We start from the raw sequence: 15361 nt of genomic DNA, 5'->3' as shown, positions 1-15361 counted from the left end.
GTGGTAATCTCTCAAAGACAGGACAGCATTTAGATAGGAACTGGCCACATACTGTTCCACCAGGCTGGGCAGCTGAGGTGGAGTCAGGTTTGGATTTGGTCCAGGGACCAGGCGAGGCCTGTCAGCCACTCCCAAACCCCTCGGATGAGAGGGATCCAGCAAATCCTGCATAAATCAAGGCTTTGAGGCTGACCAGTGGGGAGAGGGGTAGAGTTTCACTTCGGCCTGAGTCTATCTAAGAGGTGACATCAACCTAGCACACACACTTTGCATCAGTCAGGCCCAAGCCTCCAACAGAGAAGGGTGTGGACCCAGAATCTCTAGAGAAGGAGCCACTTGGGGTATAAGAGGGCAGTGTCCTCCCCCCTCCCACTCACCTCCTCCAGTCCTTGAAATCATGGTTAATTTCCATGGCTCAGTGCAGATGTCACCCCTGAAGCCTCTCCCCTAGCCCCTAGACCCCTCCTGTGTGCTCTGGTAGCACCTCTGCTTCAGCAATTAGCAGTCTGTTTTGTCTTCTGGTTCATTCATACTTATTGGGCTGATCTAGAGGAAGGGCCACATGATGAATTATGTACCTCACAGTCTTCCCCAACAAAGTGGGAGCTCCTCCGTAGCCCGGTGCTGTTCAGGCCTTCCTTCACTCATTCATTCATTCGATCATCATTGAGCACCTACCATGTGTCAGGCATTAGCTAGACTGCCTGAATACAGTGGTGAATACAGCAGACTCAATCCCTCCCTCTTTCGTATTCTTATATTCCCTGTAGCCCAGCCCAATGTCTAGCCCAAAGCCTGACACAGTACGGTTTAGAAATGGCAATCTAATTGGAAAGCTGCCTTTGCGTAGCAAGAACTGTCTTACCTCCTAGACTACAGATGAAAAAACATTTTCTCAAGATGCCTCGTCTACATTTTATGTGATGGAAAGTCATTTGACTGTACGGGATATTTTTTTAGACATTTGGGGTGACCTCGGGGGCCTGATGGAGAATCTGGAGTGCTAAGGTGCCAGCCACCTGGCTGGACCAACGCTGGCGGGAGGGCGCTAGCGACGCGGCCCGCAGGTCCCGCCCCCACAGGCCCGGCCCCGCCCCCGCTCTCCATAGTTACGGCTGCGGAGGCGGCGGCCATCTTGGCGGCGGAGCGATGAGCGGGTCGAATTCTAAGGCTGCGGCCGTGGGGTCGGCGGCTGGGCCCGGGGGGCTGGTGACTGGCAAGGAGGAGAAGAAGAAGGCTGGCGGCGGCGTCCTGAACAGGCTTAAGGCGCGGCGGCAGGCGCCCCACCACGCGGCCGACGACGGCATCGGGGCAGCGGTTACGGAGCAGGAGCTGCTGGCTCTGGATACCATCCGGCCCGAGCACGTCCTGCGCCTCAGCCGGGTCACAGAGAGTAAGTGCGGGGCAGGCCGCGCCCTCCCCTCGCGCCGGTCCCTGGGCCCCTTGTAGCCTAAGCGGAGCCAGCCGCTTGCCGCTCGGCCGGCCCAGGGTGTCCACCCAGGCGCCTCCGGCCGGCCGGGCCGCGCTGCCCACCCTCACCTAGACCTGGTCGGGAGGGGTTCTCGTGGGCTTGACTGCCCTCCTCTGAGTCCGGCCACGCTAGGCTTCCTTGTGGCCCGTCCCCGCTGGGCCCTCAGGCCCGGCCGTTCTCCTCCTCAGCTGGATCTGTTTGGGTGGGGGCCCGCCTTGGCTTAACCGGATCCTCCTGACCCTGGGAAGTGGGCCGCTGCCCCCCAGCCATCAGTGAAGTTCCTGACCAGCTAGGCGCCCTCAACCTGTCTACAGCCAGCTTCTGCCGCCCTCTGCCAGCCCAGACCCCTACCCTAGCTGCTTTCTCTGCCTTTCCCTCCCCTCCGGCCCCTGACAGCCCCGCCCCCTTTCCAGCCTGCCTTGGCCCCCTACCTCTTTGGGTCCCTAGCTTGCCCCTTTGTGTGCAGGTGGACTCCTCCTTCCTCAAATACATTGCCGTGGCATTTCGTGCCGCATTAAAAAAATATTAATAAAGTTTCAGTTCACGTACAAAACCAAAATGTGAATCCTGCTTTTGACACTTGTTCCAGTGAATTAAGAATATGTCAGGGTGTCAGAGATGCATTTCTTGCATAAAATGCAACCGTCCTACACCTTTTCATTGATAGTACGAGGGGTGGGGAGAAATATATAGCTCACCCCCTGTCCTGGTTTTCTTCTTTTCTGTTCTCTTCCAGGCCAACCCCTGACTTGATGCCTTTTTTCTTGCTGCTGTTCCCCGCTAAGAGTTTGCAGTCAGTTGGTTAGACCTTGCTTGCCCAGCCGGCCCTGTCCTCCAGACTTCTAACGTTGAAGCACCAGCACTCCCTTGATGGATTAAAGGCTGCCGTCCTATTATCTGCTGAACTGCTTTAGTTGGCAGCCCAGGGGTGCTCAGGTGTCCCTCAGGGAGATGGAGGCCGCCCCCAGTGATTTGAGGATGACAGTTTGGGGGGATAGGCCTTGGTCCAGCCTGTATGAAAGGGAATTCCCATCTCCTAAAATAGCTTTAATTTGAGTCTGGGTATTTTCATATCCCCATTTTCCATCACTGTTTGGTTTGGGACTGTCCTTTGCATGCCTGAGTATATCTTTAGAAGGTCTTGCTATTCTGTTTAATAGAAACATTGTGAAAAAGCTGCTTCTGTTCTGACCCAGATTTCATTTGGGGCTCTGAAGGTACGGAAATGCTCACCACCTCACCTTTCTCACCCCATGCTTTCTCCTGATACCAAAGGTGAATTAGGCCACTCTAATGCCTGGCCCTACGCGGCATTCTAGGAGAGCACTCAGGTCCTGTGTAGGAGCTTAAGCGTGGTGCCATTGCCCAAACACACCTCAGCAGCTTATTGGAGAAAGTCACAAGTCAGCTTGGTGACCTCTGGATTCTTTACTCTTCTTAAAGTCTGTTCCGTTCAGCAGGTTATTTATTGAGTCGCCTCTAAAGGTGCAGAACCAATCTCAGCACTTTTGGGAGTTACAGAATAATCAGTAGCTCTCAAGTTTGCCATCTTATTGGAGAGTCAGCTCGTAAAACATGAAACAGCTAACACAAACAGGCAGTATAAGATAAAGTGTCAAAGTGAGTTGTGGAGAAGATGCTCTCAGGAGTCATGAGAGAAAGAAATCAATGAAATTGTCTTTGATCAGTACTGTTTTGATTAGTTGATCAGGTTTCTGGGGGCTCTCCTTCACTTTGGCCTCATGCCCTCCACAGCAGATCCGTCCTGCTGCCTGGGTAGGTATGGCCCACCACCTGGTTTTGTGCAGCCCACAAGCTAAGAGTGGTTTTAACCTTTTCAAATGGTTGGAAAAAAAAAAATCTTGGGACACATGGTTATATAAAATTTGTATTTCGTGTCTATAAATAGTTTTATTAGAATACAGCCACGCCATTCATTTCCATGTTCGTGGCTGCCTTTGTGCTACAGCGACACAGCTGAGTAGTTGTGATAGTGACTGTGTGGCCAAAAGCCTAAATTATTCATGATCTGACCCTTTACAGAAAATGTTTGCTGATCTGTGCTTTGTGATACGTTCAGCAAACATGCACCATGTTAGCCATTAGATCAGCATAAATGTTTTAAAATGGATTTCTAAAAAAAATTCTATCCTGCTGTGATATCCAATGAAAGGTTTATAGGCCATTTTTGAAGTGTTTCCAAAGAAATCCCCTTTTACCATCCCTATTTCTAAAGTGTTACAGTAATCTTTCATCCACACAAGCCCATGCACTTTTTTTCTTTCTTGGATCCCCTAATTCTCTCCACACAACTTTTGCTTATAACATAAAAGGAAGTTTTGGGGTGTATTTTAAGTGAATTGTGTAAGAAAAAAACCTGAGTTTGCTTCAAAACTTGAGAAAGAAATGGTGGATTTGGAGGATTATTTAACGGCATTGGTCTCTCTCTCTCATTTTCAGATTATTTATGTAAACCCGAAGACAACGTCTACAGTATTGATTTCACACGCTTCAAAATTCGAGATTTGGAGACCGGGACAGTGCTTTTTGAGATTGCCAAACCTTGTGTGTCAGGTAGGCCTTAGTATTGCAGTAGTCACTTGACAGTTGGAGCAAAAGGTCTTTCACGCTTGAGTTTTTGTGTGCCATTGCATCCTGTGTCACAGACTCCAGCGGCCTGCTTCCAGCCGCCTCCTGAAGCCTGCCTGTGGGCCTGTTGGCTTGAAGCTGTGCTGAGAGGCTGATCTTTGTTGAGTATCTACTCTGCGCTGGTCACTGTGTTCCACATCTTTCTGTTTACATCAGTTCATGTAATCCTCACACCTCCGTGGGGGGTTATTATCCTTATTTTACAGATAAGGGAACTGAGGCCCAGAATTTCCAGGTGACTTTTCTAAGGTCCTCTGCCCTTTGATCTTACCATGTTTCCTCCACTTAGGAAAGGAATCCTTGAAATTAAACTCCAGTGAGGAAGCCTACCTGAACCTTGAGTCCTGGGGACACTCTGGAAGGGTGATACGGAGGATTCTAGTCCAGATCATGAGGCAGTGTCTTCTCACACCCTTTCCTTTAAATAGTGTCTCAGATTTCCCAGTAAGTCCTAGTTTGGACTTTAATGTCTGCCATTTTCTGGATGAACAGAAGGCCCAGACCTGTGAACTCATCTACTTGGGACCCCTTAAGGTAGCTTTGAATGGACACTTCCTGTGCTTGTGATGCAGTTCCAGGGTGATTCATTTCTGACCAGGGGACCACACGTAGGTCTTTGGAGCACATCACTGGAAATGGAGCACCCCCTGGAGTTAGTTACTAGAACACCAGCCTAGATAGTCCTTCAGAGTATCAGTCATGGTCTGTGTTGATGACTCTTTTTGCCAAGCTTTTCTCATCTGATTTGCTATTCAGAAAGAGCCTGTAAATTTGGTAAGACAGCTGTTGGTAACCCAGGTAAGTCAAAAGGCTTTCATGAAAAAGTCTCAGCTCAGGTTAATTATACAGACAAGGCTAGAGCACTGGTCTCCTCACCCCATCCAGTATTCTTTTTTTTTGAAATTAATTAATTAATTTTTGGGCTGCTTTGGGTCTTTGTTGCTGCACGTGGGCTTTTAGTTGCAGCGAGCAGGGGCTACTCTTCGTTGCGTTGTGCGGGCTTCTCATTGTGGTGGCTTCTCTTGTTGTGGAGCATGGGCTCTAGGCATGCTGGCTTCAGTAGTTGTGGCACATGGGCTCAGTAGATGTGGCTCGCAGGCTCTAGAGCGCAGGCTCAGTAGTTGTGGCGCACAGGCTTAGCTGCTCTGCGGCATGTGGGATCTTCCCGGACCAGAGATCGAACCCGTGTCCCCTGCATTGGCAGGTGGGTTCTTAACCACTGCACCAGCAGAGAAGTCTCACCACCCAGTATTCTTTATGCTGTCATAATCTAGTACTGACCAGGGCATCTAAAGGCTCAAGCTTATGGGTACTTAAATCTTGTATTGGGAGGGTCAGGGCCAGCCAGCTTCCTGGGTCTGTGCTGTTCGTATCTCTAAGCCACAGGTCCTAGTACTTAAGATGTTCCCAGGACCCCAGGGCTACTTCAGGTGTATGGATTTGCATGAGACTGGGCTCAGAATAGTCATTTCAGTATAAAACTAAATCTCAAGAAGAAGGTCAGCTGCAGATACTGTAAAAATACCTTGATTTACGACCCATCCAGTCTTTACCTTTAAGGATCTTGATTCACTAAGAATATGCACACACTGATTCAGTGCCCTCCTACAGCACTTGTTCGGATGAGTTCAAATCCCTGAGAAGGTTTGGTCTGATCCTTTTTGAATCCCATTGTTGGAGCCAGGGCTGTGGAGTCTCTGACTTTGAACCCCTACTCAGTCTGGTTGCCCAGCTCCTCTTGGGCTTGTCACAGGCAGAGATGTTTGATGCTAAAAAAGACTCCTCTTTTACTGCACCTATGTTCAGCCTGGAACTGGAAAAAATACCCTTGCTGGATACTGGGTGGCTGTAGCTATTAGAGAGGGAACTAACTCCTTGTTTACATTAGAATGTTCTCTGATTCATTTTACAAATCTTTCATTCCTGGGTTCAGGAGTGGACTAGACCAGAGCCCGTCGTTACTCTTGTGGACCCTCTCTCAGGTCTCACATGTTGGTTCATGGCCCATCTGCTTCACCTTTTCCCAGGTGCTTGGAGTGTTGGGCCTGGTATGGCCTGGAATAGGCATTAGTCCAAGGAAGTGCAGTACCCCAAGGCTATAGGTCAATGTCTTCCATTTAAATAGCACAATTATTTCTAGGGATTTGTCTTTGCTATGTCAGAAATTTTTGCATTTTTTGAAGGTGCCTTTTGAATAGTTTCAACTTTTATAGCCTCATTCTTTTGGTTAGCAGCAAGCACTTTAACTGGGTCAACAGCAGACCTAGTCTGTATAGCAGAGACCACGTCACAGCCACCCAGCTGGTGTTTCAGGCTTCACCGTTAGGATATGGCCCAAGGCCCCAGATTATATAAAAGGCAAACAGCTTAGTGTTTAAGAACAGGCGTTGAGTCTGACGGACCCGGATTCACATCCCTGCTCCCTCCATTTACTACAGGCGTACCTCATTTTATTGTGCTTCACTTTACTGTGCTTCACAGATATTGTGTTCTTTACAAACTGAGGGTTCGTGGCAACCTTTCATTGAATAAGTCTATTGACTCCATTTTTTTCAACAGCATTAAAAAAAATTTTTTTTTATTGAAGTATAGTTGATTTACAGTTTTTTTTTTTTTTAGTGTTGTGTTATTTTCTGGTGTACAGCCAAGTGATTCAGTTATACATATGTATATTTTTTCATATTCTTTTCCATTATGGTTTATTATAGGATATTGAATATAGCAGCACTTTTTTTTTTTTTTTTTTTTTTTGCGGTACGCAGGCCTCTCACTGTTGTGGCCTCTCCCGTTGTGGAGCACAGGCTCTGGACGTGCAGGCTCAGCGGGCATGGCTCACAGGCCCAGCTGCTCCACGGCATGTGGGATCCTCCCAGACCGGGGCACAAACCCGCGTCCCCTGCCTCTGCAGGCAGACTCTCAACCATTGCGCCACCACGGAAGCCCCAGCAGCATTATTTTTAAATTAAGCCGTATGCATTGTTATTTTTGGACATAATGCTATTGCATACTTAATGGATTATAGTAAAGTGTAAACATAACTTTTGTATACACTGGGAAACCAGAAATTTCATGTGACTCTCTTTATCATGGTGGTCTGGAACTGAACCCGCAATCTCTCTGAGGTCTGCCTATATCTGGGTGACTTTGGACACGTTAGCTAATCTCTCTGAGTCTGAGCTTCCTGGTCTTTAAAGTGGAGATAAAATGAAGACAAAATCTACAGGATCACAGGATCCTGTGAGGCGTGCAGCACGGGGCCTGGAATTACAGCATGTGCTCAGTGAGTACTGGCTGCCCTGCCATATCGGTGTCGGTGTCGGTACTGCTGATCGGTCGTGCTCTTTGCCGAGATGGTGATTCAGCTTCTGTGTGCTCTTGCAGACCAGGAGGAGGAGGAGGAGGAGGAGGCGGCGGCGGCAGGCGGAGATGTGGATGTCAGTGCTGGCCGCTTCGTCCGCTATCAGTTCACGCCAGCATTTCTCCGCCTCCGCACCGTGGGCGCCACGTGAGTACCAGCATTTCCTGAAGGGGGGACGTTCTTCTGGTTCAGAGAAGAATGTTCTCTGTTAGGTTTGGGGTTGGCTTTAGAGGAGGGAGGAGGCAAAGTCAGGCTCACAGAGATTTATTCTGCAGGGTGGAGTTCACGGTGGGAGACAAACCTGTGTCAAACTTCCGGATGATCGAACGGCACTATTTCCGGGAACGCCTGCTGAAAAACTTTGACTTTGATTTCGGCTTCTGCATCCCCAGCAGTAGGAACACTTGTGAACATATCTACGAGTTTCCCCAGCTTTCTGAGGATGTCAGTACGTATCCCCTGACTTTCAGAACATCCTGGATTCTTCAGGCTAGAGGAACAGACCTTGAAATGAAATCCATCTAGTCCAACGACCTCATTTGCAGAGAAATAGGGACATGATGCATCTCTAGTCTTTCGACCTCAGGCTTCTCGTTTCCTATTGCTCCTGTCTCATGTTTCAAACTCTGACTCTGCCTGCATGGGAACACTGAAGGTTTTAATACAGGCCATCCCTTTTAGATGCCTGCTGCGGGGAAAAGAGTGGCTGAGGGAGATAAGAGGAGGCCCCTGACAATCCCTGGGAGTCCAGTTCAATACACGGCCAGTCATGGTTTCACTGTGTTCTAGTCACCGGCTCCTGCTCGGCACTCCTTTTAGCCCTTTGCTTTTTCCCTAATCAGAACTACATGGGAAACTGTGAGCTAAGTAGAATTCTAGTCCTGAGGACTACCTCTTTCTCATTCTCTGCAGGTAGAAGGTTAATTAGATGAAACTGTTAGAATAGATCCAGCAGGCGCTAGGAAGCTGTTAGAGGTTCGGAGCAGAAGGAGTAACGTGAGGGGAGCTGTGTCTGAGGAAGAGTCACCCTGTAGTTCTGGGGAGGAAGAACTGGGGAAGGCGCCGGAGGGAGAAGGCTGGGCCGGGGAGGAGATGGACTGAATGACAGAGGAAAAACAGGCTGTGTATTCCCATGGCTTCGGTCTGGCCCTCTCACATTGGCATCCCTTGTGAGGAATTAGGGAAGGTTGTTCTAGAGCAGTCAGGATGTGAGTGGGATCCTGTGAGTAGTGGTGGAGTTTAGTTGGATTGATGGCGAAGGTCTACATACACCGACCAATTTTCTCAGAATCCCAGGTCCTTAAAATTGTCATTTTCTGACAGGTATTCTTGACGGGTGCAGCAGTACTGTTCCCAGGTAAAGTGAGGATTGCTGAGGAGTGCGCAGGGCGTTGATGACCGCATCAACTGTTAGGATCCTCGTTTGAAGCCCGCTCCCCAGGCTGGGCTGGGATGTGTAGATGCTTGCGAGAAAAGATTATGTACAGTATTTCAAGTTTTTATCTAAGGCCATGTAACTTTTTCTTCTTGAAGCCAAATAAGCTAAAAGAGCGTGGGGGTCAGTACTCTGGATATGAACTAAATAACTCTGGCCTGGCTGAGTCCAAAGAACTTGAAACAGTCAGCTCTCCTTTTGAGAACTGTGGTCAGCAACAGCATTTCCTCCAGAGGATTCAGAATAGCATGTGACCATTGACTCAGAACCAACCAGAGGTAGTGACTCGCAGTTCTCTTGACCCTCCAGTTACGGTTAAAGAGGTCGGGGCAACTGCCAGAACAAACAGAAGATTTAAATCTGGATCCCAAGACAAGCTCACCCTTTGCTGGATTGTTGGCAAGTTAATACCCCGAGCCACCTCTGGAGAAGGCTCCTTGCCCTTTGTGCCCCTACATCCATGCACATCTGGGATTCCTTTGTTGTCAGGGTTGCCTGCGGGACGTGAGCACAGTGAGGCGCAGCTTTCTGAATTTGGACCAGAGTGTCTAGAGGTGGGGACCAGAAGCACCAAGTCAACAGGCTGCTGTGGTGCCTGTTGGCAAACGGGCGGGCACCTCTCCCTGGGGTTCTGACGGAGCACCAGGCTGGCGATGGCCTCGGAGGGTCAGGTCCAGAGCTGGTTGCATCCTTCTGTTGAAGTGGACAGCATGCTCAGTTTGGGGGCCTCTGTGGTCCCCAGGTCTCCCCAGCTCTCAAGGCCTGGCTCCCTCTGTTCTGACTTCATTATTCTGACAGCGTGTGCTCACATTTTCAGGAAGGGCTGGTTTACGAATTTTAGAGGGAATGCTAAGTTTTATCCCACCTGGCCCATGGGGCAGACTCACACATAAGTCTTTGCTTTTTTCCTTTCCCTGACTTGCAGTTCGTCTGATGATTGAAAATCCCTATGAGACCCGTTCTGACAGCTTCTACTTTGTCGACAACAAGCTGATAATGCACAACAAGGCTGACTATGCCTATAACGGGGGCCAGTAGCTGTGGCAGGAGCGGACGGGGAGGTGCTTTGCTGTGGCCCAAGGTCCTGGTGCACGGAGGTGGCTGAAGCTGCGGTCTGTCAACACACATCTGGAACCTGGCCCCAGGAAGCCGAGGCTGGGGTGGCAGTTTCCTGTGCTCCAAGAGAGGTGCCAAGCAGTGCTGTGTTTCCTTCCCCAGTATTTTTTCTTCCTTTTTTCCCTGCCCCTTAGGTCACGGAGGTACTATAGTAAAACTTAGCATAAGGCTTCTGGAATCCAGATAAAAATAGAAAGTTTATTTTCATGTAGTCATGGCTCCTCTGGGTTGTCCTGTTGAGCCTGGGTCTCTCCAGGCAGAGCTGTGCCGGGGAGAGAAGGCTCTTCTGTAGGTTCAGGGGCGCTGTGGGAAGCTGAGACTCCTCTCCCGCCTGCGGGGTCGCCATCAGCACACTCTGACCTCAGCCTGTGCATCGTCCTAAACCAACTCGGGGGGCAGAGGGAAGGAGTGGTGCCAGGAGTTGAGGCACTGGGGTGGGCAAGGCTGCCAAACTGAAGGATCTGTCTTACGTAGGGGCCGCTTATCTGTCTGACTTCCGGATCCTCAGCCGGTCCTCCTGGGGCTCCACTGAGGTTTCAACCTGGCAGTGCCTTCCTGTTCTCCTTCCAGAGGAAAGATGAGCTTGCTCTGCTTCTCCTGGCTCCTAACTTTTGAGTTTCTCCTGAAATACAATGTGTCAGTTTTGCTCTTGGAACTGTAGTATCTCTGGAGGCCAGAGCAGGCCTTATTGTATTTTGTTTTTTTATTTCTAAGCTTCTTGTGGGGAGGCTTTATAAAATGTCAGTGGCATTCCCAGCATATAGGATGTGTGGCCAGACTTCTGATAGTATCAGTCAGGCTCCCGGGGCTAATCTGGGTCATGTCGTACCTGCTTTTGTACTGAAGTAGTTCCTGGAATCATCCTGGCTGGTCAGACCTAAGTAATGTGTATTCTGGTCCTTTGGAATGGTTTTGGAATGTCTGCCACCTGGAATGGCTTTGGGCGTTGGGAAAGGGGGAAATCAGCTGAGGTGGCCTATCAGAGAGACGTGTTCTCAAAAATCTTCCTCACACATCCCTCAGGCCTCACTGGATGGGCTGTCCGCGCTTCAGCTCCCTACTGTTGTCCGACAGTGTGGGCGATTTAAGTGCTCAGGCCCAACTCCTGACCCTCTGATAAGACTGTTGCTGCGGCCAGGGTTTAGCATTGCTGGAAAGGTCACAGTAGGAAGGGCCCAGGTACGTGGTATCTGTGACCAGAGAGCTGTCTCCCTAGGTGCTTGGGAGAAAGGCCAGGTGGAGCCAGGGAGAGAAGGGCCAGCGCTTTGCCACAGATGCTCCTGTGCTTTCACTGACCGGTGTTGCTCCCTGTTTGCATTCTAGAGCGTGAGTGGCCTTGAACCGTGGTCCAGTGCTTTTTGTCAGGCCAGAGTCTGGGCTGTGTCAGATGCTGGCAACTTCCTCACTGAGAAAACCCTGGTTAGCCCTGTGTGCTGGCACTGCACCCAACCCCCGAGGGAGGAAGAGACCGGGTTCCCTGCAGGGTGGGCTACTCATCCCCAGACCGGTGAATCCCAGAACTGGAGTCGGCTGCAAATCCAGGTGCCTTATGTGTGGCTCCATCCCATACACTGCTGGACAGACATCAGCACTGCCTCTTCACCTTCTGTTTCTCATTGGGGCTCCCTCAACAGATTTGTGTTCATTGAGCTTCAGAATAACCCCTTCTCTCTGTGACAGAACCCAGTCTGGAGAGTTTTTCTACTATTTGATGTTTAATTATTATCTAGGATGTGGTTTCTGGAGCTGCCCAGAACTCTGCTCAGTAGAGTGTGTCTTGGAAATGTGTCCCAGGCAGACCACGTCTTGTAGGCTAGTGGGCTGTCTCTTACCTGCAGTGTTAGCTTTTGCTGGGAAGAGGGCCGAGGAGGCAGGCATTCTGGCTTGAATAGTGCTGTATCCTCTTCCCAAGAGCTTGCTTTAGTCTCACTGGAGACCGTTTTGAGGCCATGCTTGATCTGTGCCCAACAGCACAGGGATTTGCTATCTTCTGCTCCTGAAGGTCTGGTGTTCTGTACCTGGGACTCTGGATTCTTGTGGCTACCTACTCAGGAAACCTTGAGAAGCATTACCTCTCTGGGGTGTTAGCTAGGGTAAGTCTGAAATTCAAGCTTTTGTACCCGAACTGGGGAGAGAATTGGAAGTCATACCTTCTCTGAAAGTAGCTGAACTCATCAGAAGCTGAATCAGGAGGCCGTGTTGTTAAGGAGTCTGGGCTATTGATAGCAGTTACCTGTGGGCAATAAGATAGGAGGAAAAAACCTACCTGCCTGGGGAGACCATGCCCTCTGTTCAGAGCTGGTACCTGAGAGGAAGCGCCTAAAGGTAACACATTCCAGCAGACTGACAGGACCAGCTGGCGCCTGGGGGCCTGCTGCCTGCACCCCTCCCTCTCGTGTCTTGCTCCTTCGTGTCCCTTTGGCCTGGAGTCTCCTGGGAGAGTGACTCTCTTTTCCTGTGGAGCTTTTGGGCTAAGATGCCCTTTCAGCTGCTGCAAAGAAGATCCTGGTTTATTTTATTCTATGTTTTAAAGAGTAAACAGAGGAAATAAGTAAAAGTAGTCCTGGGATAAAGTAGGTCATCCTCTCCTCGTGTGTTAGCTCAGAGCTGTCTTGCAAGGAAAGTACTTTTCAGGGCCTTGTCGGCCTTCCTGAAGACCTCACAGTCTTTGGGCCATCCAGTTCTCAAATAGGGGCGGTGATTTGGGGGCGTTGGGGCTATGCAGAGACTGGAGATTCTTGACGTGGCAGTAGCTGGGGGAATCTTCAGCTTGTTTCTTCAGTTGAAGTGGGACTCATTTCCGGAATGGACTTAATAGGCTGTGTCTAATGTACAGATTGGGTGAGTCTTGCTTTAGTGTGTCTTGCCACCCTCGATAGGCTCCCAGGGTACTCTCTTTTTTTTTCTGTAACGTCCCTTCCTTCTGGTGGCCATTGTCACTCTGACGTCAGTGAGGTTGGGGAATGGGGACAGTTCTCAGAATCATAGCACAGACTCGTCTGTGTGTGTGGACCCCTGATGCAGAGGGTGCTGCCGTGCCTGGCCTAGGGGCCCAATTGTCAGATCACCATGTTTCTCACATTCCGTGTCACAGGACATCTTAGGTACAAGAAGGGTCTGGTGGAGGTGGATTTACCCCTTGTTGCACAAAGGATCATGTAAAGTCACTGAACTTGTGAAAGTCTATTTTTTTCCCCTGTATATCTATTTTTCACAGAATGTAAGAAGCGTTAATGACCTGGTCTGTCCTTCTTCCCCTTTCCCCTTCACCTGAGGTCCTCATTCCAGTTTGTATTGTCTTTGTGTCCAAAGTAAACTAGGTGACTTATTTGTATAAAATGTTATTTTGCCACAAGAGACAGTAATAAAAGAAAGATTTTCACAGTATGCGCGTACCCTCTCTGGTCTCCTGACTGGGCCCCTTGAGTCACGGGGCGGGCAGGTATGGAGTGGGGGTGGGCTCTGAGTTTCTTTACGTGGCCTTTCTGTAAGTATTGGTTTAACGAGTAGAGCTGGTTTCTAGGGTGATTAGGGCACAGTATTGAGCTTTAGGCTTAGTATTTTTTGCTTTACATTTTGATGGAGTTCTTTGAGAATTAAAAATGTATATACATGTTTTTAAAACATGTTCATTAAGGTGTGTTTTAACTATACCTCATTTTAGAGTAAATTCACCTCATTTAAGAGTACAGTTTGGGGCTTCCCTGGTGGCGCACTGGTTGAGTCCGCCTGCCGATGCAGGGGACACGGGTTCATGCCCCGGTCCGGGAAGGTCCCACATGCCGCAGAGCGGCTGGGCCCGTGAGCCATGGCCGCTGAGCCTGCGCATCCGGAGCCTGTGCTCCGCAACGGGAGAGGCCACAACAGTGAGAGGCCCGTGTACTGCAAAAAAAAAACAAACCAAAAAACAAAAACACCAAAAAAAAAAGAGTACAGTTTGATGAGTTCTGACAAATGGATACATGATCACAATCATGATACAGGGCATTTCCATCACCTCAGAAAGTTCCCTCAAGTGCCTGGTGTTTGCAGCCCGTTCCCTCCCTGTATCCAACCCCTTGCAACCATCTTCTGATTTGTGTCTCTTTTGGAAAACTTGTATACTTTTCATATAAAACTTACATCTATGTTTAAGCTCACAAACAATACAAGTTAAAAATAAGTCTGGTTTAGATGGTCTGTGGCACCTGAAGGCCTATTGGCCTCTGCCCACAAACATCACTCATTTCCCCCTTTCTCCTGCTTCTTGCTCTTTTCTTCCTGGTGCCCAGGTAGAGTGATGAAAGGTGAGGAAACTTCGGAGCATTTGCCAATGACAGTAAAAGTACTGTGGATTTAGAGGCTTTCTTTTGAATGCATTTCTTTTTTTTTAAATTTATTAATGAAGCTGAGATCTTGGCTCCATTAATTTACTTATATTTTAACTAATTAATTAATTATTATTAATTTTTTTTTGCGGTATGCGGGCCTCTCACTGTTTTGGCCTCTCCCGTTGCGGAGCACAGGCTCCGGACGCGCAGGCTTAGCGGCCATGGCTCACGGGCCCAGCCGCTCCGCGGCATGTGGGATCCTCCCGGACCGGGGCACGAACCCCTGTCCTCTGCATCGGCAGGCGGACTCTCAACCACTGCGCCACCAGGGAAGCCCCTGAATGCATTTCTTTTAAGTGCAAGGTAACATTTGAAAGACTTTGCCGCATCTTTTAATAGATCTGCAGGAAGCAGAGCAAGATCTTGAAGGAAGACAGAACTTTTGGCGTGTGGGTCAGTGCTGGGGACAGACGCCTGGCTGAGTTATGTGGGAAGAAAGGCAGCTGTAGAGACTGGGTTCCTGGGGGCGTGTGGGAGGTGTCTGGAGCCTGTGAAGTCTGACTCACACCTGTGCCCATGCAAGACCCGTGGCAGGCAAGTGAAATCGCCGTAGTTTTGGGGGCAGGGTGAAGGCGTCCTGACGGACGCTAAGGACCAGTGCCCCCTGATCCCGGTGGAGGGGTGGGGTGGGGGGCTCTGCCCCCCAGTTGGGAGTGAGACGGTGGGACCACAATGGAACAGGGAAGCAGCAGTGCCACCCCACCTGCACAGCCTCCCAGCAACCCAACTCCCCATGTCTACATAATGAGCACCAGCGCAAGACAAGACCCTTGTCCCTCTTGGCGCTCAGACTTACAGGGGGCTTGATAAGATTTCAGATGCTACGTGCCAGGAATAAATAAAACAACGGGATGGAGAGTGTGTGGAGGGAAACACTGGCCTCCTGCGGTCACGGCAGGCCTCAGCGAGTGAAGGGAAGGAGAGTTCCAGCTGAGGGAACGGTGACTGCAAAGGTTTGGAGG

The 15361-nt window shown here is 49.7% G+C and overlaps 1 protein-coding gene across 1 annotated transcript; it reads left to right on the top strand.

The window, feature by feature from the left end:
- The first annotated feature begins 1028 nt into the window (after positions 1–1028).
- UNC119B (unc-119 lipid binding chaperone B) lies at positions 1029–13416 on the top strand. Its single transcript, XM_060121812.1, has 5 exons — positions 1029–1393; positions 3932–4045; positions 7502–7625; positions 7754–7926; positions 9839–13416. The coding sequence occupies exons 1-5, from the start codon at positions 1150–1152 to the stop codon at positions 9949–9951; spliced, it is 768 nt and encodes a 255-aa protein (XP_059977795.1). The 5' UTR covers positions 1029–1149; the 3' UTR covers positions 9952–13416.
- Positions 13417–15361: the final 1945 nt, after the last annotated feature.

The sequence above is a fragment of the Lagenorhynchus albirostris genome, chromosome 14 (assembly GCF_949774975.1).
Source record: "Lagenorhynchus albirostris chromosome 14, mLagAlb1.1, whole genome shotgun sequence".
In the NCBI taxonomy this organism is placed as follows: domain Eukaryota; kingdom Metazoa; phylum Chordata; class Mammalia; order Artiodactyla; family Delphinidae; genus Lagenorhynchus; species Lagenorhynchus albirostris.
Note: the sequence above shows the minus strand (reverse complement) of the source record. Positions and strands in the feature narration are given on the sequence as shown.